The 24,659-nt window shown below is 42.5% G+C and overlaps 3 protein-coding genes across 5 annotated transcripts in view; 1 reads left to right on the forward strand and 2 right to left on the reverse strand.

Annotated features, from left to right (window-relative positions):
- CCPG1 (cell cycle progression 1) overlaps window positions 1-9,413 on the reverse strand; it is an 89,117-nt gene extending 79,704 nt beyond the window's left edge. The window contains exon 1 of the mRNA XM_004056220.5: window positions 9,326-9,413. The gene's annotated coding sequence lies outside the window, so the exon portion shown is untranslated. The remainder of the gene's footprint in view (window positions 1-9,325) is intronic.
- Window positions 9,414-9,599: 186 nt separating this feature from the next.
- Window positions 9,600-19,884, forward strand: PIERCE2 (piercer of microtubule wall 2). 2 transcript variants are annotated; one of them, XM_055363189.1, is made up of 3 exons: window positions 9,626-9,893; window positions 18,849-18,910; window positions 19,374-19,884. In XM_055363189.1, the coding sequence occupies exons 1-3, from the start codon at window positions 9,830-9,832 to the stop codon at window positions 19,719-19,721; spliced, it is 474 nt and encodes a 157-aa protein (XP_055219164.1). In that variant the 5' UTR covers window positions 9,626-9,829; the 3' UTR covers window positions 19,722-19,884. The 2 variants fall into 2 exon arrangements, with proteins under 2 accessions (XP_004056274.2, XP_055219164.1); XM_004056226.3 differs by lacking the exon at window positions 18,849-18,910 and having other exon boundaries at window positions 9,600-9,893.
- Window positions 18,906-24,659, reverse strand: part of DNAAF4 (dynein axonemal assembly factor 4) — an 80,987-nt gene continuing 75,233 nt past the window's right edge. For both annotated transcript variants that reach the window (XR_008671847.2, XM_019010812.4), the window contains exon 9: window positions 18,906-19,284. Coding sequence is in view for 1 of the 2 variants with exons in the window: in XM_019010812.4 (XP_018866357.1) it covers window positions 19,268-19,284 (17 nt within the window). In the remaining variant the exon portion in view is untranslated. The remainder of the gene's footprint in view (window positions 19,285-24,659) is intronic.

The following is a 24,659-nucleotide window of genomic DNA, read 5'->3' on the forward strand; positions in this document are numbered from 1 at the left end:
CTTTTTTGAAGGCTACTTTTTGTCTAATAAACGTATGAAAATATTTTAAATGAGCCTATCCTCATCCGGAACATGAAACTGCATTCATTCATTCAACATATGCTTATTGAGTACCTACTGTGTGCCATGAACTCTTCTAAGTGCTGAAGATACAGGACTGAAAGAAAGAAAACAAAAACAAAAGAAAAACCGCCCCCAAAGAACTTTTTGAAGATAGAGTTAGCCAGCTGGTGCCCAGTGCCACGGAGAAAAAAGTGAGGGCAGAGTAGGGGTGGGGATGGTGCAAGAACTGGAATGTTAAATAGGGTGGTTAGGGAAGGCCTCCTTGAAGTCCTGAAAACAGTTCTGAAGAATCAATGAGTAGTTTTCCATCTTTTTTGTACCTGAACACAACTGAGATTTAGTTCTATGGATGAAACACCTAGAGATAAGCTAAATATTAAAAAGACCAACTGTCAGGCCGGGTACAGTTCCAGATTAGCCTGGCCAACATGGTGCAAACCTCATCTCTACTACAAATACAAAAAAAAAAAAAAAAAACTAGCCGGGCATGGTGGTGGGCACCTGTAGTCCCAGCTACTTGGGAGGCTGAGGCAGAAGAATGGCTTGAATCCAGGAGGCAGAGATTAAAGTGAGCCAAGATTGTGCCACTGCACTCCAACCTGGGTGACAGAGCAAGACTCTGTCAACCAAATTGAATTCACATCTAAAATATCAAAATGAAACTGATAAAAAAGATCCTTAAGAAGCAAATGTCTGTAACTCATGAAAAGTAGGTTGAGCCTTCAGAGAGTAATTCAAATTATCTAGGTAAAAGGGACTGGAAAGTGAAGACATTCCAAAAGGTAGAGAAAGTAGAAAGCACAATAGCACAGAAAACTTAACGTTCTAAGAACTCCACGAAAAGCCACACGCCGGCCCGTTGGCTCACATCTGTAATTCCAATATTTTGGGAGGCCAAGGCAGGCAAATCGCTTGAACTCACGAGTTTGAGACCAGCCTGGGCAACATGGTGAAGACCCATCTCTACTAAAAATACAACAAATTAGCAGGGCGTGGTGGCTCACACCTGTAATCCCAGCACTTTGGGAGGATCACTTGAGACCAGCCTGGCCCGTGGCAAAACCCCATCTCTACTAAAAATACAAAAAAATTAGCTAGGCCCACATAGTGGCAGGAGCCTGTAATCCCAGCTACTCGGGAGGCTGAGGCACAAGAATTGCTGCTTGAACCCAGGAAGTGGAGGTTGCACTGAGCCGAGATAATACCACTGCACTCCAGCCTGGACAAGATACTCTACCTCAGGAAAAAAAAAAAAAAAAGAAAAAGCCAGGGGTGGTGAGTCACACCTGTAATCCCAGCACTTTGGGAGGCCGAAGTGGGCGGATCACGAGGTCAGGAGTTCGAGACCGGCCTGGTCAACATGGTGAAACCCCACCTGTACTAAAATACAAAAATTAGCCAGGCATGATGGTGCGTGCCTATAATCACAGCTACTTGGGAGGCTGAGGCAGAAGAATCGCTTGAGCCCAGGAGGTGGGGGTTGCAGTGAGCCGAGATCACACCACTGCACTAAGGCCTGGGTTACAGAGCCAGACTCCATCTCAAAAATAAATAAAAAAGGCCAGGCACACTCCAGTGAAACTCCATCTCAAAAAAAAAAAAAACAAAAAACAAAACAAACAAAAAAAATTATAGATATTGCTAAATTGCTCTCCCAAAGGTAGTACAAAGTTGCTGCCAACAACATATGAAAGTACCTATTTCTCCACAATCCCACCAACAGAGTAACAACCATCTTTAATTTCTGCTCATCTCATGAGCAAAATAATAAATTCCTTAATCTGCACTTCCCGGAAGACTTCAGTGGGGCTGTGCGTCTTGTGTTTACTGGCTATCCTCATCTCCTTTTCTGTGAAGCATCTATATTCATATGTTCACTTTCCTATTAGATTGTCATTACTGATTCGTAGTTCCTTATAAGTTGGGTCATGAATTAATGTTCTAGCATGCCTCAAACATTTTTAAAGTATCTTTATTATGTCTCAAATTTTATACAGTCAATGTAGAGGCTGGAAAACAGGGTGTCCTTTATAGTATCTAGATTTTGTATCTTGTTTTAGAAAGTTTTTCCTGCTCCCAAGACTATAAAATTATTCTCCTGTATTTTCTACTAATACTTCCAGAGTTTTGGGCTTTTACATTTAGCTGTTTAATTCATGCATTTGGATTTTTTTTATTTTGGTGTGAAGTGGAAATTAAACCAAATATTGAATATTCCACACTTTTTCTATAATTTGAAATGCCACCTTTTGTCATATAAAGTCCCACACATTTATTAATCCATTTCTGTGTTCTCTATTCTGTTCCACTGATCTATTTTCTATTCCTGAACCACTACAACGCTGGTTTAATTGCTATGGTACTGATGGCTTTCTATAGTGCCATTTTTCAACCTTCCCTGTCCCTCCCTAAAAACACACTACTGCTGGGCGCAGTGGCTCATGCCTATAATCCCAGCATTTTGGGAGGCCGAGGCGGGTGAATCACCTGAGGTCAGGAGTTCAAGACTAGCCTGGCCAATATGGCGAAACTCCGTCTCTACTAAAAATACAAAAATTAGCCAGGCATGGTGGCCCATGCCTGTAATCCCAGCTATTCGGGAGGCTGAGGCAGGAGAATCGCTTGAACCAGGAGGTGGAGGTTGCAGTGAGCCGAGACCACGCCATTGCACTCCAGCCTGGGCGTAAGAATGAAACTCTGTCTCAAAAAAAAAAAACCACGACTACCCTATAAACATAGAGGCAAAGATGAAAGAGACTGCAGGTTACATACACTTATACCCAGTGCTAAAATTTTTTTCTTCCCACTCAGAGTCTGCCCAACTTTAAGAGTAAGTATTCTGTACAATAAAGACACACTCCTTAGTGTGACACTGAAAAACTCCCACTATCTGGTTCTAACCTAATTTGCAACTAATCTGATTAGCTTTCCTCATCATCTGGCCGAAGTAATTTAATTGCTGTCTTCTGAACCAAAATGGACAACCCTAACTCCATGTCTTCACTTCCTGAAATGCTTTTCTTCCTTCATTCTGATTTCTGTATTTAAAGCTGTCTTCTCCCATGAAATTTTCCTAGATCACTGTTTCTGACATACACTGATTTCATTTTCCCCTGAATCTATAGCACTTACTATACTTCTCAGCATAATTTGCCTAATGGTAGCTTACACTACTTACTTTTTTCCTTGAGCTACTTTATTAACTAGTATTAAGTTCAAAGTTTTGATAAATAGCTCCAATTTTATTTGTTAATGTCTTTATTATAGCTTTATTTTTAGAGACAGGATCTCGCTCTGTCACTCACCCAGGCGGGAGTACAGTGGCGCCATCACAGCTCACTGTAACCTCAAACTCCTTGGCTCAAGCAATCCTCCCACCTCAGCCTCCTGAGTAATTGGGACTACAGGTACACACCACCAAGTCAGGCTAATTTTTGTATTTTTAGTAGAGACGGGGTTTCACCATGTTGAGCCAGACTGGTCTCAAACTCCTGACCTCAGGTGATCCACTCTCCTCGACCTTCCAAAGTGCTGGGATTACAGGCATGAGCCACCACACCCAGCCAATATGTACTTGTTTCTAAAATACTTTTTCTTTATCGTAAATATTCTATATATCAACCTAACTTGAAGTTAATCTCAAGGGTCAGATCCTCTCATAGCCAGAGATAACTTCCCCAGAAGGAAAAATCTAAACTCCATTATTTCTTTGGCTCAAAGACTAATGCTTTAAACATGAAATGTATTTCTCAGAGGACCTGAAATTTCACATTCAATGTAGTCTCGTTGTTCATGAAATAACTTAAAGGTCCATTTGAGAATATTAAAAACAATAGCTACTTCCTATTGTCAAACTAGACTGATGACCATTCTTACACTTATAGAAGTGAGATTAAAACAAATCAAAACCAAAATTAAAAGCTCAACCACAGAAGTACACTGCAGTTTCAGGACATTTGATGCAACAGAGTGAAAAGTCACAGTCAGGAGAGGAGCCAGGTTTCCTTCAGTCTGGAAAAAGCCACCAATCTCTACCAAGAAATCAAATGAATACCCCATTTGACTTTTTTTTCTTCATCAAACTTCCCAGTCAAAAAGTATTTATCACATCAAGGCATCACACTTCAAACATATAAGTGCTTTATGTAAACGCACTTAGTACAATAATACTTCATATGAGTAGATAACTCCACCACTTACAAAGCAATTTCATTTTCATATCTGATTTAATCTTCACAAATACCCCCATAAAGGCAGCTTGCTATTATTTACAAATTCCAAATGAAAATGAACAGAAAATTATAAATAATTACTTCCTCAACATCATTAAAAATCCTCTGATTTCCAACCTAATGCTCTTTTTACATTTCAACATGCTGGCAATATGAACCAGAAGTAAGATTTTGTAAGATTTTAAAAGAATAGTGATTTGGATAAGTACTTAAAAAAAAAAAAAAGATTTCAGGCTTCCTGTGATGACAGAAAAAAATACTTAACTCCCACTTCTTATTTTCTAATACTTCCTCAGGTAATTCTATAGACCCTTAAAGAGCTTTCCACACATTAAATACCCTTTGGGGGAAAAAATCCCTTTATTTATCACTTAATTACAATCCTTCCCATATCATAGGGCTGAATTTCATCTTAGAACTCAAATTGAGAGAAAATATGGCCAAGTTTATCTGATGCAATACATTGCAAATGACCTTTGAAACCAAGTGTTTTAGTCTAGTTAAAATTATGGAACTGTCAGGAAGGAAATTTGTGAAAATGTAATCCTTTATCACTTACAATACTGCAACTTCCTCATCTTCACCACAAAGAAACACAACATAATTCAGCCTCCAGCAGTTCTGCACTGTTAGATGAGTCTGCATTTTTTGTTTAAAGTACCTTGGACTTAACAGGCCTTGCTGCTATGTTCATGTTCTTAACATGTTCAAAAACTACTACTTCCATGATTTTAGCAGTTCATATGCACCTAATTTTTAAAAGTCTTTCTCTAACTTGAATAAGAATATAATTATACAGCCCATACAATAATACTGTGGAATGAGTTAGTAAATCAGACATGTTAATCAATTATGAATTTTTCTTATGCCCTGTGAATAGACCCAAAGCCTAATAACATATTGAGCCAACTCAGTACACAGAATATACAAAATTATAAGGTAAAAAATATTGAAAAGAAATTGACATTTGGAGTAGGCAAGCTCCAAAGAAGACAACCTAAGAAAATAAAGTATGAACACCATAACCTGAAAAACAACGTGTTACCAGTGTTTTCTGTAAAACACTTTAGAATAGATATTTTATCCAGTGTTAATGGACACTTGGTGTTAAGGTAAACCCCCTTAATTTTTAAGGGCTGATAGTAGCCAAAAAAAAAAAAAAATGTACTGTATATTACTGTGGAAGAACAATGTAGCCCTTTACAACAGAAAGCAAAATGTGGGCTAATGATTGATTATACTACTTACCAGTCCATATCCAACATAACCATAACAAAAAATAAAAACAAAAATAGACATAAGCCAAAATATCAGACATATTAAACACGGTACTGAACATGATTCAATGTTAACAAGTTTAAGATTTTCCAGGCTTAAGTGAAGAAAAGCTAAGTACTTTCACCTCTGATTTAACTGTACAAGGTGAAAAGAAACCAGATCAAAAGATGGGATGTACAGGCCAGACATGGAGCTCTCATGCCTGTATCCACCACTCTGTGAGGCTAAGGCAGGAAAATTGCTTGAACCCAGGAGTTCAAAGAGACCAGCCTGGGAAACATAGCGAGACCCTGCCTCTACATAAAATTTTAAAATTAGGGCCAGGCACGGTGGCTCACGCCTGTAATGCCAGCACTTCGGGAGGCCCAGGCAACCGGATCACGCGTTCAGGAGATCGAGACCATCCTGGCCATTATGGTGAAACCCCATCTCTACTAAAAATACAAAAATTAGCCGGGCATGGTGGTGTGTGCCTGTAATCCCAGCTACTTGCCTGTAATCCCAGCACTTTGGGAGGCCAAGGCGGACAGATCACTTGAGGCCAGGAGTTCATGACCAGCCCGGCCAACATGGAAAAACCCAGTCTCTACTAAAAATACAAAAATTAGGTCAGGGGCAGTGGTTCACGTCTGTAATCCCAGCACTTTAGGAGGCTGAGGCAGGCGGACCACCTGAGGTCGGGAGTTTGAGACCAGCCTGACCAACATGGAAAAAACTCTGTCTCTACTAAAAAATACAAAATTAGCCGGGCATGGTGGCGCATGCCTGTAATCCCAGCTACTCGGGAGGCTGAGGCGGGAGAACCGCTTGAACCCAGGAGGCGGAGGTTGTGGTGAGCTGAGATCTTGCCATAGCACTCCAGTCTAGGCAACAAGAGCGAAACTCCATCTCAAAAAAAAATTTAGTGGGGCATAGTGTCACATGTCTGTGACATGTGACAGCTACTGGGAGGCTGAGGCACGAGAATCACACTTGAACTCAGCTTGAATCACACTGTAATCCCAGCTACTAGGAAGCAGAGGTTGCAGTGAGCAGAGACTGAACTACCATACAATAGAGCAAGACTCTGTCTCAAAAAAAATATTAGCCAGGCCTAGGCCTGGTGACATGTGCCTGTGGCCCCAGCTATGTGGGAGGCTGTGTTGGCATCACTTGAGCCCAGGAGGCTGCAGTAAGTTGTGTCCAGGCCACTGCACTCCAGACTAGGTGACAGAGCAAGACATCATCTCCAAAAAATAAAATGAGATCTACAAATGCTACAAATTGTCAGATCTGTTATTTTCTTCGAGTCCAACTAATTCATTTATTGTCCCTACTCTCCAAATAATTTACACTTAAATTCATATAGTCTACAGATGCAGCAACAGGGACTTTGCCTGTGTTTTTTACTGTTGTTGCTTATTTGGTGTTTTTGAGACAGTCTCACTCTGTCACCCAGGCTAGAGTACAGTGGCATGATCTTGGCTCACTGCAACTTCTGCCTCCCGGGTTCAAGCGATTCTCCTACCTCAGCCTCCTGAATAGCTGAGATAACAGGCATCCGCCACCATGCCCAGCTAATTTTTGTATTTTTAGTAGAGACGGGGTTTTGCCATGTTGGCCAGGCTGGTCTTGAAGTCCTGACCTCAAGTGATCCGCCTGCCTTGGCTTCCCAAAGTCCTGGGATTACAGACATGAGCCACCGCTCTAGGCCCTCATTTTCTTTTTAAAATAATGTTCATAGAGTCCATAACTGGAATTGCTGCTTTTTTTTTTTTTTTTTTTGCATAAGGGTGGGGCTTTCCACTAGAAAGTGAAAAAAATGATATAGAAACTCTCAAAGTGCTGTTAACACTTGCATCCTTTTTTAAAAGTTTTTTCTACAGAAAACTTGAAAAATACAGGAAAGTACAAGAAAAATCATTTCTAGTTTCACTATCTACACTTTTATAACTGTGAATATCCTTTATTTCTTTTCTTTCTTTTTCTCTTTTTTTTTTTTTTTTTTGTTTTTTTGAGATAATCTCACTCTGTCACCCAGGTTGGAGTGCGGTGGCCAGATCTTGTGGCTCACTGCAACCTCCGCCTCCCGGGTTCAAGTAATTCTCCTGCCTCAGCCTCCCAAGTAGCTGGGATTACAGGCCCATGCCACCACGCCCGGCTAATTTTTGTATTTTTAGTAGAGACAGGGTTTCACCATGTCGGCCAGGCTGGTCTCGAACTCCTGACCTCAGGTGATCCACCTGCATGGGCCTCCCAAAGTGCTGGGATTGCAAGCCTGAGCCACCGCTCTGGACCCTTTATGTCATCTCTAAAAGAAGTATGCTCACTTTTTGTTCCATGGTTTACAAAATTGCAATTACACTATTTTCTAAACTGTTTTCATCTAAGAAGGAGTATTTTCCACACCTTTAAATTGTATTTGGGCTGATTTTTAATAGCTTTTTTGACTGAAATTCCGTCCTCAGCGTAAAAGGTTAAAAATTATGAATTAACGCCCGGCGCGGTGGGTCACGCCTGTAATCCCAGCACTCTAGGAGGCCGAAGTGGGCGGATCACGAGGTCAGGAGTTCGAGACCAGCCTGGCCGACACGGTGAGACCCCCCCCCGTCTCTACTAAAAATACAAAATTTAGCTGGGCGTGGTGGCGGGCGCCTGTAATCCCAGACACTCGGGAGGCTGAGGCAGGAGAATCGTTTGAAACTGGAACGCAGAGGTTGCAGTGAGCCGAGATCGCGCCACTGCACTCCAGCCTGGGCAACAAGAGCGAAACCCCCTCTCAAAAAAAAAAAAAATTATGAATTAAAATAATACCCTCACCATCTCCATCTTCTGCTATATGACCTGAACTCAGAAAATAATAGTAAACCATTCACACTGGATGTGTGTGATAAATATTCCCTGAGACGTGTGGGACCCAATATGATTCTAATCTTAAAAGATACGATGCAGTAATAGCGATATTTCAAGCACTATCCTATAGATTGGAGGAGACAAATCTAAAATTCATAGTACTATATAGTTAGCTATTCTAACTACAAGAATGCCCCACTGTGTTTTTCAATAAAAGTAGAGCAGAACAGTGCAAACTTCACCACTCAACAAAATACCTACTTGGCGCTCCCAATAGTGCTAAACATAAACAACGCGTACAAGGCACTGCATGGGACAGCTGCTAATGAGGACAAATCGATTAGGGAGACCAAAGCTAAAGGAGGCCACTGGAACTGGAGAAGGATATGGAGAGGTATTTGATCATCATCAGGCTGGCGTGCGAGCGGAAGTCTCCGGGCATTATTTAATATTTAATCTTTCTATTCCTGACATCACGGGGGCTCAAATGTCATCAAAAGACAGGCTGGCATTAAACCCGGCAGGGTGACGCACATAACATCTTACCATATGGATTTTCATCAGTCCAGACCGACAAGCACCTCAAAGCCTGCCCAGTGAAGGAAGAAGGGTGGCCCAGGCCGTCAGCTCTCCCACCCTTGGCGCGCAGTTCGGTATAGCACTCGGGGTTTGGAGGCTGCAAGACCACCGGACCGGAAGCCGCAGGGTCGGCTCGGGCCTCCGGGGCTGTGGACTCGCGCACGGCCCCAGGAGGTCGCCCGTGCGGCCGCTGACACCAGGCGTCAAGTCCCCGCCCGAGCAGCCCCAGCCTAGGAGGCGGACCCCGCCACTGCTCCTCTACTGAGCCGAGCGTGTCGGCCAGGGACTCAGAGAGTCGGCACAAACCCCCTCCCGGGGTCTAAGCCCGCCTAGTACAGTACCTGAAGGGGCAGCGCCACCTCCGCCCGATTGTGCTGGCTGCCCCAGTGGCGGCGGTCACAGCTCGGGCGCCAATGACGCCTCTTATAAAAACAACCTGCTCGCAGGCGTCTGCAGCCGGCAGGCGGTGACCGGCTGGGCGCCGCAGTGCATGCCGTGACGCGTAGTCCCGCCTGCGCCTCCTGCCCGGCAGCGGTGAAGAGAAGAACTACTACTCCCGAAGAGGAGCGCAGGCCGCCGCCGCGCGGCTGCGGGAAGCTGGGCCAGGCGGCCGCAGATCCCCACAACATCCGGGAGCCGGCGACCACTTCCAGTTGCTATGGATACGAGTTGCAACCTCCAGAAAGAATTCGTGGTTTCACCCGGGAAAACAGCTCCCCGGATTAAACGGATAGGTTTACACATACTGATCCACCCAGCTATTCATCTTCTGTTTGCTGCTTTAATTGGGTGCGGTTAAAAGGCCACGTCCCTAGGCGTTCACCGGCTTTCTTGCCATCTGCTGCATGAAAACTGACTTTGCCGAAAAAATTAACAAAGAAGATAGCGAAAATGACAGACCGCGACCGCGTGAGTTTAGGCAGAGGGCTAGATGTTTGGGAATGTTGGTATTCGCTGGTATAATTTGAGGCACCACCTACTCCTACCACCCCCAACCCCACAACCCCGAAAAGCACTTTACAAGGCAACTACTGAGCTTTTACATTTACACTTGTAAATGCACGTTTCCTTAAGTCCGAATAGCCTCTGAAGGTGTAAAGACCATCGGGATTGTATGCATTCATACCCTACTGTTGCAAACTGTTCAGTGATGGTTTTGAACAAGAAAAACGTACTTTGTTAATTGTATACTTATTTAATTTGCACTTTGTCAAAGAAGGGAGTTGTTTTGAAAAAGGATTTGGTGGCCGGGCGCCGGGGCTCAACGCCTGTAATCCCAGCAATTTGGGAGGCCAAGGCGGGTGGATCACCTGAGGTCAGGAGTTCGAGACCAGCCTGACCTACATGGTGAAACTCCGTCTCTACTAAATACAAAAAATTAGCCAGGAGAGGTGGCGCGCGCCTGTAATCCCAGCTACTTGAGAGGCTGAGGCAGGAGAATTGCTTGAACCTGGGAGGCAGAGGTTGCAGTGAGCCGAGATGGCGCCACTGAACTGCAGCCTGGGCAACAAGAGCAAAACTCCGTCTCAAAAAAAAAAAAATCTTACATTTATATTCACTCTTTACAGAAGCAATAAAAAGTTTAGGTTTCATTCTCTATCCCCTAATTGTGGTAAAAGTAAATAAATAAATGGAAAAATTAATAATAAACATAAACATTAGCAAGGAAGACGGTGGGCCTGAGCAGAGACGAAAGAGTGCCTCAAAATTAGACCTTTTTTATTTTTTATTTTTGCTTTTCTATTAACTATATTCAACATCAACAGTGACATCAAAAAATCTTAATTTTATAATTACAGCTTCTGCGATGGGCATTATTAATCAATGGCTTGTTTTCATTTATCTTTTTAAATGTATATGTATCTATACCAAAGGACTTCGAAAGGTCAAAGTGGTCTGGCTTTTTCTAACTGAAAATTAAATTACTAAGAAAGCTAATACCAGCTACTGGTAGATTTTTATACCTTTCAAGCCACTTTCACAGGCCAATTTTAAGATGTAATTTCTTCTGAAAAATCATTTACAATTTTAATTAACCTTTTTATCATTTAATAAAAGTTGATGACATGTGGCAGATAATTTGAACTCATCCTTTTATTATTCTTTGTATTGGTTGTTTGTTTCGTTCTTAACTATAGTCAGTTTGAACTCCACATTTTAAGAATATCAGGTTTGAAGAAGGTGAAACCCATATAAGAAAACTGCAGTGGTTGTCTATGATGTAAAGTATAAAGCAATGGGCCTTTTGTTTCTGAATCTATAAACATTTGTGAATTATCCTGGAAATCTAAAAAATGTTTAATTTAAGATTTAACTTTTCCAGATTTTATGGTACTAATTATGCCAACAAAGTTTATCAGCTAACTTGTCTTCTGTTTTTACCAGATTTCGTTTTCTGCATTATGTTTTGAGCCAAAGCTGATCGAAATTCTAGAACCAGTAGTAAAGAGGGTCATTTGATAACAAGAAGAGTTCTCAGCTGGGCGCGGTGGCTCACGCCTATAATCCCAGCATTTAAGGCCCAGTACTCTGGGAGGCCGAGGCAGGCGAATCGCCTGAGTTCAAGAGTTCGAGACCAGCCCGACCAACATGGAGAAACACTATCTCTACTAAAAACACAAAATTAGCCGGGCGTGGTGACGCATGCCTGTAATCCCAGCTACTCGGGTGGCTGAGGCAAGAGAATTGCTTGAATCCGGGAGGCGGAGGTTGCAGTGAGCCAAGATCACGCCACTGCACTCCAGCCTAGGCAACAAGAGCGAAACTCCATCTCAGAAAATAAAAAAATAAAAAAGAGTTCTCAGTGACTGAAGGAGATAGTATTAACAACAACAACAACAAAATCTACAAGTTGCCCTGGGCAACCTGCTTAGGTGCCCATAAAAGTAAATTACAGTGGTACTTTTCTGCACAAGTCACAGGGCCTCCACCTTCCACCTATAAAGCTTTCCCCTGTGCTGAGGAAACCTAGAAAATTTAAGAAAAGCTGATCAGTTGAGATACCATCAAAATTTTAAAATTCTTATGATTTACTATTATCCAGTATCTGTTGTTAATATTTAAAACAAATTAATAAGCAGTATCAAAAAGAATAAACAGCAAGATCTGAGGAGAATAACATTGATGACACTCAGTGAACCTGAGTTCTATTTCCAGCTTTGCCAACTACAAACTTATGAGTATTAAGTGAATATTAGCAAACCATATTATGCTAATACAAGGTCATTAACCTGTAGGTTTCAGAACTGTTTCTGGAAGATCATACATTGAGGTAAACCTGCAAAAAAGAAAATAATAAAATTTGGTGAGGCATGGTGGCTCACGACTATAGTCCCAGCACTTTGGAAAGCTGAGGTAGGCGGATCATCAGAGGTCAGGAGTTTGGGAACAGCCTGGCCAACATGGTGAAACCCCATTTCTACTAAAAACACAAAAATTAGCCAGGTGTGTTGGCAGGCACCTGTAGTCCCAGCTACTCTGGAAGCTGAGGCAGGGGAATCACTTGAACCCGGGACGCAGAGGTTACAATGAGCTGCGACTGCGCCACTGCACTCCAGCTTAGGCGACAGAGCAAAACTCCATCTCAAAAAATAAAATAAAATAAATAAAATAAAATAGTGATAAAAATTGATTCCATTTGGCCAGGCGCAGTGGCTCACACCTGTAATCCCAACACTTTGGGAAGCCGAGGCAGGTGGATCACTTGAGGTCAGGAGTCCAAAACCAGCCTGGCCATCATGGTGAAACCCCATCTCTACTAAAAATACAAAAATTAGGCTAGGCACGGTGGCTCACGCTTGTAATTCCAGCACTTTGGGAGGCCGAGGCGGGCAGATCACCTGACGTTGGGAGTTCGAGACCAACCTGACTAACATGGAGAAACCCCATCTCTACTAAAAATACACAATTAGCCAGGCATGGTGGTGCATGCCTGTAATCCCAGCTACTCGGGAGTCTGAGGCAGGAGAATGGCTTGAACCCAGAAGGCGGAGGTTGCGGTGAGCTGAGATTGCACCATCGCCCTCCAGCCTGGGCAACAAGAGCAAAACTCCTTCTCACAAAAAAAAAAAAAAAAATTTAGCTGAGCATGGTGGTGCACGCCTTTAAGCCCAGCGACTTGGGAGGCTAAGGCAGGAGAATTGCTTGAACCCAGGAGGCAGAGGTTGCATTGAGCCAAGATCACGCCATTGCACTCCAGACTGGGCAACAGAGTGAGACTCTGTCTCCACAAAAAAAAAAAAAAAAAAAAAAAAAAATTGATCCCATTCATGTAGTGATTCACCATTTACATCAAATTTTCTTTCATTTAATCTCCACAACCATAGGAACTATGGCAGATTTTTATTTACCAGTTTTACAGATAATATACAAATAAAGGTGAAATGATAAAGTATGAGAACCTAGATCATAGTTGTTGCCTTGTGCTACTCTTCCAATATATCACATCCAGCCCTCTTTCGCTTATGATTCTCATTAAAATAAAGCAAAACATGAAAACATAGTATACTACACTATGATTCTGCCTGAAGTTTATAAAGTTAATAAATTCTGTGGAGTTGGTAGAAGAGACCTGAGAGGTCAAATAATCCAGGCTCCACTGTTTTACAAACAAATTTTAGGCACAGAGAATCTAAGTGACTTGTCCAAGTTTAAATTGCTTTATATTTGATTCATATTTTCAGTCCCCTTATTCATGGAAAAATACTTTCAAAAACTTTAGTAGGGACACTATTCAGGTAGAACATTAATAATTGACTGAAAGCTGGACACTGTGGCATGTACCTGAAGTCCCACCTTGAGAAGCCAAGGCCTGAGGATCACTTCAGCCCAGGAGTTCCAGGTTGCAGTGCACTATTATCCCATTTGTGAACAGCCAGTGCACTCCAGCCTGGTCAACAAAGTGAGATCTCTGTCTCAAAAAAAAGAAAAAGTTGATGAAGAGTAGATTGAATATGGTTTTATAGTACTTTTAATTTAAAAGCTGGGGATTGACATGGTAGCTTATGCCTGTAATCCCAGTGCTGTGGGAAGCCAAGGCAGGAGGATTGCTTGAGACCAGGAGTTCAAGACCAGCCTGGGCAACATAGCAAGACCTCATCCCTACAAAAAAATTATAAAAATTAAGGCTGGGCGCAGTGGTGCGCACCTATAATCCCAGCACTTTGGGAGGCCGAGGCGGGCGGATCACGAGGTCAGGAGATCGAGACCATCCTGGCTAACACGGTGAAACCCCGTCTCTACTAAAAATACAAAAAATTTGCCGGGCATGGTGGCTGGCGCCTGTAGTTCCAGCTACTCGGGAGGCTGAGGCAGGAGAATGGCGTAAACCCAGGTGGTGGAGCTTGCAGTGAGCCAAGATCCTGCCACTGCACTCTGGCCTGGGCAAAAAGGTGAGACTCCATCTCAAAAAAAAAAAAAAAAAAAAATTATAAAAATTAGCTGGGTATGGTGGTGTGCATGTAGTCCTAGCTACTTGGGAGGGTCACTGGAATCCAGGAGTTTGAGGCTGCAGTGAACTACGATCACTACTGCACTCTAGCCTGAGTGACAGAGAAAAACTTTCTCCCTTCTCCAAACCAAAACAGTTAATTAAAAGCTGCCCTTTAAGAATGTTTTTAAGGGCCGGGCATGGTGGCTCACGCCTGTAATCCCAGCACTTTGGGAGGCCAAGGCAGGCAGATCACTTGAGGTCGGGAGTTTGAGACCAGCCTGACCAACATGGAGAAACCCTGTCTCTACTAAAAATACAAAATTAGCTGGGCCTGGTGTGGCACATGCCTGTAATCCCAGCTACTCGGGAGGCTGAGGCAGGAGAATCCCTTGAACCTGGGAGGCAGAGGTTGCAGTGAGCCAAGATCGCGCCATTGCACTCCAGCCTCGGTAACAAGAGCAAAACTCCGTTTCAAAAAAAAAAAAAAAGAATGTTTTTATGGGGAAAGCATTTTAAATCAGCTTCATTTCAACTCATTAGGACTTTTTTTATTTTTCAGCTCTAAGTACATTTAAAATATGAGTAGATATAAGATATTACATAGAGAAATGCTTTTTTTTTTTTTTGAGACGGAGTCTCGCTCTGTCGCCCAGGCTGGAGTGCAGTGGCAGGATCTCGGCTCAAGGCAAGCTCCACCTCCCAGGTTCACGCCATTCTCCTGCCTCAGCCTCCCAAGTAGCTGGGACTACAGGCGCCCGCCACCACGCCTGGCTAATTCTTTGTATTTTTAGTAGAGACAGGGTTTCACCGCGTTAGCCAGGATGGTCTGGATCTCCTGACCCTGTGATCTACCCGCCTCAGCTTCCCAAAGTGCTGGGATTACAAGCGTGAGCCACCGCGCCAGGCCTAGTTTTTTTTGTTGTTCTTTTTTTGTTTTTTTTTTTGAGACAGAGTTTCACTCTTGTTGCCCCGGCTGGAGTCAGTGAGTGGCATAATCTCGGATCACTGCAACCTTGGCCTCCTGGGTTCAAGCAATTCCCCTGCCTCAGCCTCCCGAGTAGCTGGGATTACAGGTGTGTGCCACCACGCTTGGCTAATTTTTTGTATTTTTAGTAGAGGCAGGGTTTCACCATGTTGGCCAGGCTGATCTCAGACTCCTGACCTCAGGTGATCCACTGACTCGGCCTAGAAATGTTCTTATATTTGTAATTTTCCCAACTAGAAATGCAAATGAAATTAAATTTATAAAGGATTAGTCATTGTAAGTCTTCCAAAAAAGTTATTAAGTGAAGTCATTAACTTTTAATAGATTTTCCAGCCGGGCATGGTGGCTCACGCCTGTAATCCCAGCATTTTGGGAGGTTGAGGCAGGTGGATCACCTCAGGTCAGAAGTCCGAGGCCAGCCTGGCCAACATGGTGAAACCCTATCTCTACTAAAATACAAAAATTAGCTGGGCATGGTGGCGCATGTCTGTAATCCCAGCTGCTTGGGAGGCTGAGGCATGAGAATCGCTAGAACCCAAGATGGGGAGGTTGCAGTGAGCCGAGATGGCGCCACTACACTCCAGCCTGGGCAACAGAGTGAGACTCCATCTCAAAAAAAAGAAAAACAAAACATTGATTGTTCATCTATTAACTTTTAATAGGTGAACCATCTCAAAGTGAAATTTATTAAACGAAAAGTCTATTTATACTAACAGCACTTTAGAGAATACCCAGTTTGTAATTATTCTGACATAATTATACCAGGGCTGGGTGAACGTTTATCTTACATCAATGTAAGGTTGCAGAAGAAACTTAACTATTTAAGAAAATAAGCTATTTTCAAGTACTTCTATTAGTATTGTAGCAGGACAAGCCGCAGACAAAACCCCTCAGACACCGAGTTAAAGAAGGAAGGGCTTGGCCGAGTGTGGTGGCTCACGCCTGTAATCCCAGCACTTTGGGAGGCCGAGGCAGGTGGATCACCTAAGGTCAGGAGTTGGAGACCAGCCTGGCCAACATGGTGAAACCCTTTCTCCACTAAAAATACAAAAATTAGCCAGGCGTGGTGGCAGGTGCCTGTAATCCCATCTACTCGGGAGGCTGAGGCAGGACAATCGCTTGAACCTGGAAGGCGGAGGTTGCAGTGAGCTGAGATCCTGCCATTGCACTCCAGCCTGGGGGACAAGAGTGAGACTTCATCTCAAAAAAAAAAAAAAAGAGGGAAGGGAAGGAAGGGCTTTATTCGGCCATTCAGCAAGAATCACGTCTCCAACAACCTAGCTCCCTGAGTGAGCAATTCCTGTCCCTCTTAAGGGCTTACAACTCTAAGGGGGTCCGCGTGAGAGAGTCCTGATCGATTGAGCAAGCAGCGGGTACGTGACTGGGGGCTGCATGCACCAGTAATTAGAATGGAACAGAACAGGACAGGGATTTTCACAATGCTTTTCCATAAAATGTCTGTATTCTATAGATAACATAACCGATTAGGTCAGGGGTCGATCTTTAACTACCAGGCCCAGGGTGTAGTGCCAGGCTGTCTGCCTGTGGATTTCATTTCTGCCTTTTAGTTTTTACTTCTTCTTTCTTTGGAGGCAGAAATTGGGCATAAGACAATATGAGGGGTGGTCTTCTCCCTTAGTATTTTTGGCATTAGCATTAGAATTAAAATTAACTTCCATCTAAATCAGTACACATTTCAGTTCTTTTGTAAGTAATGCTGTGAATTAAATTTTTCTACAATAAAGTTTCTTAGGATAGAATTCACAATCAGAATTTCAGGATTCAGTCATGACATTTTTTAGAGTTTTTCATGCAGTTTGTTGGTTTTTTTAAACATTGTTATATATATAGACAGAGAGAGATAGAGTCTTTTGCTTTGTCACCAGGCTGGAGTGCAGTGGCGCGATCTTGGCTCACTGCAACCTCTGCCTCATGGGTCCAAGGGATCCTCTCCTGCCTCAGCCTCCCGAGTAGCTGGGACTACAGGCGCATGCCACCACAACCAGCTAATTTTTGTATTTTTAGTAGAGATGGGGTTTCACCATGTTGTCCGGGATGGTCTCAATCTCTTGACCTCGTGATCCGCCCACCTCGGCCTCCCAAAGTGCTGGGATTACAGGTGTGAGCCACTGCGCCTGGACGAAACATTGTTATATTAATTTATCAGGCCATCATCAATGCAAAGTGCTTTTCAGTGCCAAAATTATGTATCATCTATATATAAAATTACATATATATATTTAATTTACATATTACATTGTAGTAAATGGCACCACCATCCGCCCAAGTGTTTGTCCAGAAACCTGGAAGTTATCCTGGATCTGTCCTTTTCCCTCACCACCCACCTCCAATCAATCATGAGATCCTGTGAATTCTACTTCCAAAATATATTTCACATTTGCTCCATCGGCTGGGCGCGGTGACTCACACCTGTAATCCCAACACTTTGGGAGGCCGAGGTAGGTGGATCACCTGAGGTCAGGAGTTCGAGACCAGTCTGGCCAACATGGTGAAACCCTGTCTCTACTAAAAATAAAAAAAATTAGCTGGGTGTCGTGGTGAGCTCCCATAATCCCAGCTAGTTGGGAGGCTGAGGCAGGAGAATTGCTTGAACCCGGGAGGCGGAGGTTGCAGTGAGCCGAGACTGCACCATTGCAGTCCAGCCTGGATGACAGAGCGAGACTGTCTCAAAAAACAAACACACAAAACAAAACAAAACAAACACACAAAACAAAACAAAACAAACAAATTTGCTCCATCTCCATGCTACCACCTACTATATATTGTCATCATTACTCACATGGACTACTGCAGCTCCTCACCACATTCACACAGGCCCTAACAACAGCCAAAGTAATTTTACTAGAATTATATTACCTCATGTCACTCCTCTCCTTAAAACCCTTCAATAGTTTTTCATTGCTTTTACAATAAAGATTCAGATTTTAAACACAGTCAACAAAACCCTAAGAGATCTAAACCCTGGCTCTCTATTCTGATCTCATGACATTTTCAACCTAATGTACTTGACTTTTGCCATACTTTGTCCCCACCTCTATCTTTTACTTCCTTGCCTTGTAGTCAATCTTAGATTGAATGGTACTTCAGTAGAATGGCTTTCCCTAACCCCCAACACTAGATTAGAACCCCCATTCTTTCTTCATTAATATCTTGTATTTTTTTTCTTCATAGCAGTTATCACAATTGTAATTATTCAGTTAGCTATGTAATTAGTTGTTTAATGGCTGCCCACATACCCAGGCTAACCCTGGATGTTTATCTTGTTCCTTTCTCACTCTAAAATCAAGCTGTACTTCCTCTTCTAACTATGACTTTTACAGATTTTTCCCTCTGATTTACAGATTTTTAAATAAATTCTCATAGTTCTAGTACAGAATGTTTAAAAAGGTAACTTAGCATATTTTTGACAACTTTGCTCTGTGTACAGGTGTATGTGATTTTAAGGGTAGTCTTCAACGTCAAGAGAAGAGACCACCAAACAGGCTTTGTGTGAGCAATAAAGCTTTTTAATCACCTGGGTGCAGGCGGGCTGAGTCCGAAAAGACAGTCAGCGAAGGGAGATAGGGGTGGGGCCGTTTTATAGGATTTGGGTAGGTAATGGAAAATTACAGTCAAAGGGGGTTATTCTCTGGCGGGCAGGGGCAGGGGTCACAAGGTGCTCAGTGGGGGAGGTTCTGAGCCAGGAGAAGGAATTTCACAAGGTAATGTCATCAGTTAAGGCAGGAACCAGCCATTTTCACTTCTTTGGTGATTCTTCACTTGCTTCAGGCCATCTGGATGTATACATGCAGGTCACTAGGGATATGATGGCTTAGCTGGGGCTCAGAGGCCTAACATTCAATGCCCTCAAGAGAACAGAATTCCTGAAAAAGGGAAGTGGGTGGGACTGAATTCAATTTTATTTTTTTCAGAACTTTATAATGGAGAATGATTTTATGTGTTTATCTTTTAGGATAAGAAAAGTACTTCACCTTCAAATTCAGACACAAAAATGAAATCTGAACAACTGCCTCCTTGTGTGAACCCTGGCAATCCTGTGTTTTCGTGTATGTTGGATCCAAAGACACTCCAGACAGCCACCTCACTATCAAAACCTCAAATGATTATGTATAAAACCAGTTCAAGTCATTATGGTGAATTTCTACCTATTCCACAGTTTTTCCCCTGCAATTATACTCCAAAGGAGCAAGTATTTTCAAGCCATATCAGAGCAACTGGATTTTATCAAAATAACACTCTAAATACTGCACCTGACAGAACCAGAACTCTTGATTTTCCTAATATTCAACACACTCTATGAAAATATATTCCTTTGTATGTTGAATATATTCCTTTGTATATTGAAGAGAAAATATACTCGGGAAAAATGAGTGTTAAATCTAAGGGTAGAATACCTAATAAAGAAGATAAAAAGTTTTGAATCAATTTTTAAAATAAGTTAAATAAAGTATTTCAACTGACAACTACATGACAGTGACTTTTTAAATGAAAATATGTTCAAAATAGCAAAATAAAAGGTAGAAAGTGTTTTAGTCTATGTAATCCAAAAGCTTCAAAAGCCTTTCATATTTTATTTACTTATCTACTGAGTATACTTATCAAGACAAAGGAACACAGGAGCTGTAAGAAAAAAAATTGATTTAAGGAAGCTTCTGACCAACAATTTCACACTTTTTTTTTTTTTTTTTTTTGAGTTGGAGTCTCGCTCTGTCGCGCAGGTTAGAGTGCAGTGGTTGCTCACTGCGACCTCCGCCTCCCAGGTTCAAGCGATTTTCCTGCCTCAGCCTCCTGAGTAGCTGGGATTACAGGCACTCGCCACTACACCCAGCTAATTTTTTGTATTTTTAGTAGAGACGGGGTTTCACCCTGTTAGCTAGGATGGTCTCAATTTCCTGACCTGGTGATCCGCCTGCCTCAGCCACCCAAAGTGCTGAGATTACAGGTGTGAGTCACTGTGCCCAGCCAACACACTTATATTTTTTGTTTCTGGAGAAATGGTTTCACCTTATCTCACCCAAGCTGGAATGCAGTGGCATGATCATGGTTCACTGCAACCTTGGACTCCTGGGCTCAAACCATCCCCCACCTCAGCCTCTCGACTAGCTGGGACTACAGGCACCAACAACCATGCCCCTAGCTAATTTGTGGGGGGTGTGTGTGTGTGTGTGTGTGTGTGTGTGTGTATGTGTAGATGGAGTCTCACTGTGTTGCCCAGGCTGATCTCAAACTCCTGTCCTCAAGCAGTCATCCTGCCTCGGCCTCCCAAAGTGTTGGGATTACAGGAGTGAGCCACACTGCCCAGCCAATTTCCCACTTTTAACATTGTGTTAGTTCCCACTGCTAGGCTGGTGGAAGAGAGAACTTGTAATTTATTGATTGATTGAGCAAATATTTTTTGAACCCCGACTGATGGCAGACTGTACTATGCAAATAGAGATACAGAAATAAAAGACAGTGATTTTTGTTTTAATTAACAATATTGGCCGGGTGCGGTGGCTCACGCCTGTAATCCCAGCACATTGGGAGCCCGGGGCTGGTGGATCACCTGAGGTCAGGAGTTTAAGACCAACCGGCCTGGCCAAAATGGTGAAACCCCATCTCAACTAAGATACAAAAAAATCAGCTGGGCATGGCAGCGGGTGCCTGTAATCCCAGCTACTTTGGGAGGCTGAGGCAGGAGAATCACTTGAACCTGGGAGGTGGAGGTTGCAGTGAGCCAAGATCACGCCATTGCACTCCAACCTGGACAACAAGAGCAAAACTCTGTCTCAAAAAAAAAGAATAAAAAAAAGTATTTTGGGAGAATGAGATTAGCAAATTAATATGTGATAATTTTTGTAATGTAAAGTAGGCAGTATGCACAGGCCTTTCAGACAGACACAGAATTGCTCAAATTGAGACCAGAGAGATCAGGAGAAGTGTCCTGGAGAAGATAAAGCTAAATCAAAAGAAGGCTATTCTAGGGAGAAGAAACTATATGGATAAAAGTACAAAGATGTGAGACAATGTGGTATATTTTTATAAATGCAATTAATTTTATATATCTTCAACATAGTGTGAGCAGTGGCAGGTGACAGGCTACACAATTCTTTAAAATCTTTGATTCTACTGCACACACAGATTTATTTCAGCTGCCATCTGTTTAAACCATATGTTGATAATTGGGTCTGAGTATCTTTCTGGAAAAAAAAAATCATTGTTATTTTCCCCTGTTGGTTTCAGTTCAGGATATTACCATCAATTAGAAAGAATAAATTTGTGAGTCATAAGGGGATTATAAAAGTTGAATCTTCTAATCATAAAATTTGCTTGATGTAAGGAAACAGCTCAAACTCTGCAGACTCATCAACTTCTTCCAATTACCCCCCCAAAACTGATATTTGGTAATGGCACAAGCAAGAAGAAAAATTAATTTTTTTCACTTCCTCAAAACATCAAATAGTGAGGCACTGCACAAGATGTCCAAGTGAATTATGCAATAACATTTTAGTTTATTAGCCTGTTCTTGCAGTATAAACCATACAAACCATTTTCCCCCTTCACTGTAGGTGCCCAATTCATGGCAAGTGAATTTACCTTTTTATATGTAGAATCTAGATACTAACCTAAAATTCCTACCCATGGCAGTGGTGCACTGTTCGGTCATTTTTGTTGTTGCTAAATTCTCAGGATTGGCTGGGCACGGTGGCTTACACCTGTAATCCCAGCATTTTGGGAGGCCGAGGCGGGCGGATCACTTGAGGTCAGGAGGTCGAGACCAGCCTAGCCAACATGACAAAACCCCGTCTCTACTAAAAATACAAAAAATTAGCCAGGCGTGGTGGTGTGTGCCTATAGTCCCAGCTACTTAGGAGGCTGCAGCAGGAGAATTGCTTGAACCCAGGAGGCAGAGGTTGCAGTGAGCCAAGATCACACCACTGCACTGCAGCCTGGGCAACAGAATGAGACTCTCTCAAAAAAAAAAAAAAAAATTCTCAGGATACTCCAGGCACAGTGGCTCACACTTAAAATCCCAGCACTTTTGAGAGGCCGAGGTGGTCCGATTACAGGAAGCCAGAAATTCAAGGCAAGCCTGGGCAACATGGTGAGACCACATCTCTACTAAAAATACAAAATGCTTAGCCAGGCATGGTGATGCATGCCTGTAATCCCAGCTACTCCAGAGGCTGAGGCACAGGAATCTCTTCAACCTGGGAGGTGGAGGTTGCAGTGAGCTGAGATCATGCCACTGCACTCCAACCTGAGTGACAGAGGGAGACTTAATCTAAAAAATAATAATAATAAAATTATCAGGATAAGTAGCTGAAAATCAAGCATATCATCTGGAATTTCATTATATACACAGTCATTCAGTGCCTATTAAAGTCCCAGGACTGACTGGGCATGGTGGCTCACGCCTGTAATCCCAGTACTTTGGGAGGCTGAGGCAGGCAGATCACCTGAGGTCAGGAGTTCAAGACCAGCCTGACCAATATGGAGAAACCCCATCTCCATTAAAAATACAAGAAAAATTAGCTGGCATGGTGGCGCATGCCTGTAATCCCAGCTACTTGGGAGTCTGAGGCAGGAGAATCTCTTGAACCCCAGAGGCAGAGGTTGCGGTGAGCCGATATCACGCCATTGCACTCCAGCCTGGACAACAAGAGGGAAACTCCGTCTCAAAAAAATGTATAACAATAATAATAATAATAAAGGTCCCAGGACTATACTAGGCACTAGAAGCTAGTCCTAATGGAGTTTAGATTCTAATGAATCCCAGCAGGAGAAAACAGACCAAAAAGCATGTATAAATACATATTTTTATATATTTACAAATAAAAATACACATGAATATATACATAAATAACATGATAACATACATAGGTAAGTATGTAAATATATATGGCTACATGTATAGAATATGCCAAGTGATAAGTGTTATGGGAAAAAACATAAAATAGAGTTAGGAGGAAAGTGAGTACTTCAGCAAGGAGTTACTTTAGGTAGGTGGAAAGGGAAGGTTTCTGATAAGGAGATGTCTGACCACACCCTCTAGAGGAGGTTAAGAGAACATCTGAGGAAAGTCAAGTTGATGTAAGGCAATTGAATATACAACTTGAATTCAAGGGAGTAGCCCAAATTGAAGATAATCACTTGGAACATGTTATTTAAAATGATTAAACCAGATAAGACTACAAAGTGTAGGTAGAAAACAGACCTGAGGACTATGCTTTAGGGAAAACCACCATTTAGAGGTCAAGGCAAAAAACAAGAAGAAACAAATGAGACCAAGAAGGAGTGACTAGTGAAGAAAGAGGAAATTAGAAGACTGTGAGGCCTGGAAGCCCAGCTTGTTTCAAGGAGAGGGAATGACCCAGCAGTGTGAAATTATCTTGGGAGATATAGCATATGAATTGAGAACTGACCTTTGATTAGGCAAATCAGAGGTCATGGATGACTTCAAACAGAATTATTTCAACAAGGCCAGGCTCGAAGGCTCACACCTGTAATCCCAGCACTTTGGCAGGCTGAGGTGGGCAAATCGCCTGAGGTCAGGCGTTTGAGACCAACCTGGCCAACATGGTGAAACTCCGTCTCTACTAAAAATACCAAAATTAGCCGGGTGTGATGGTGGCAGCCTGTAATCCCAGCTACTTGGGAGGCTGAGGCAGGAGAATCGCTCGAACCCAGGAGGTAGAGTTTGCAATGAGCCAAGATCACGACATTGCACTCCGGCCTGGGTGACGAGCAAAACTCCTTTTCAAAAATAAATAAATAAATAAATAAATAAATAAATAAATAAATAAATAAATAAATAAAAGTATTCCTCTCTACAACAAGAAGCGGTAGAGAGGAAAACTTTATTGGAATAAGAAAGAACAGAAGAACTCAAAACTAATTATAAGTAGTTTTGCTGCACACTGAACAGATAAATGGGGCAATAGCTAGATGTAGAGCCAAAAGTTTTTTTTTTTAAGATATGATATAATATAGCATATTTTGTATTCTTTTTGAGTCAGGGTCTCCCTCTGTCACCCAGGCTGGAGCGCAATGACACAAGCACAGCTCACTGTAACCTCAACCTCAACCTTGACTTCCCCGGCTCAAGCGATTTTCCAACCTCAGCCTTCCAAGTAGCTACGACTACAGTCATGCACCACCATGCCTGGCTAACTTTTTTTCTATTTTTTATAGAGATGGGGGTCTCGCTATGTTGCTTAGGTTAGTCTTGGACTCCTGGGCTCAAGTTATCCTCCCA

Source organism: Gorilla gorilla, chromosome 16, assembly GCF_029281585.2.
Source record: "Gorilla gorilla gorilla isolate KB3781 chromosome 16, NHGRI_mGorGor1-v2.1_pri, whole genome shotgun sequence".
NCBI classification, from domain to species: Eukaryota; Metazoa; Chordata; class Mammalia; order Primates; family Hominidae; genus Gorilla; species Gorilla gorilla.

Coding starts and splice junctions, on each gene's coding strand:
- PIERCE2 (XM_055363189.1), top strand. CDS start 9,830: ATGAAAACTGACTTTGCCGAAAAAATTAACAAAGAAGATAGCGAAAAT. Junction 9,894..18,848: donor AAATGACAGACCGCGACCGC/GTGAGTTTAGGC, acceptor CTCTGTGTACAG/GTGTATGTGATTTTAAGGGT. Junction 18,911..19,373: donor GACCACCAAACAGGCTTTGT/GTGAGCAATAAA, acceptor TTTATCTTTTAG/GATAAGAAAAGTACTTCACC.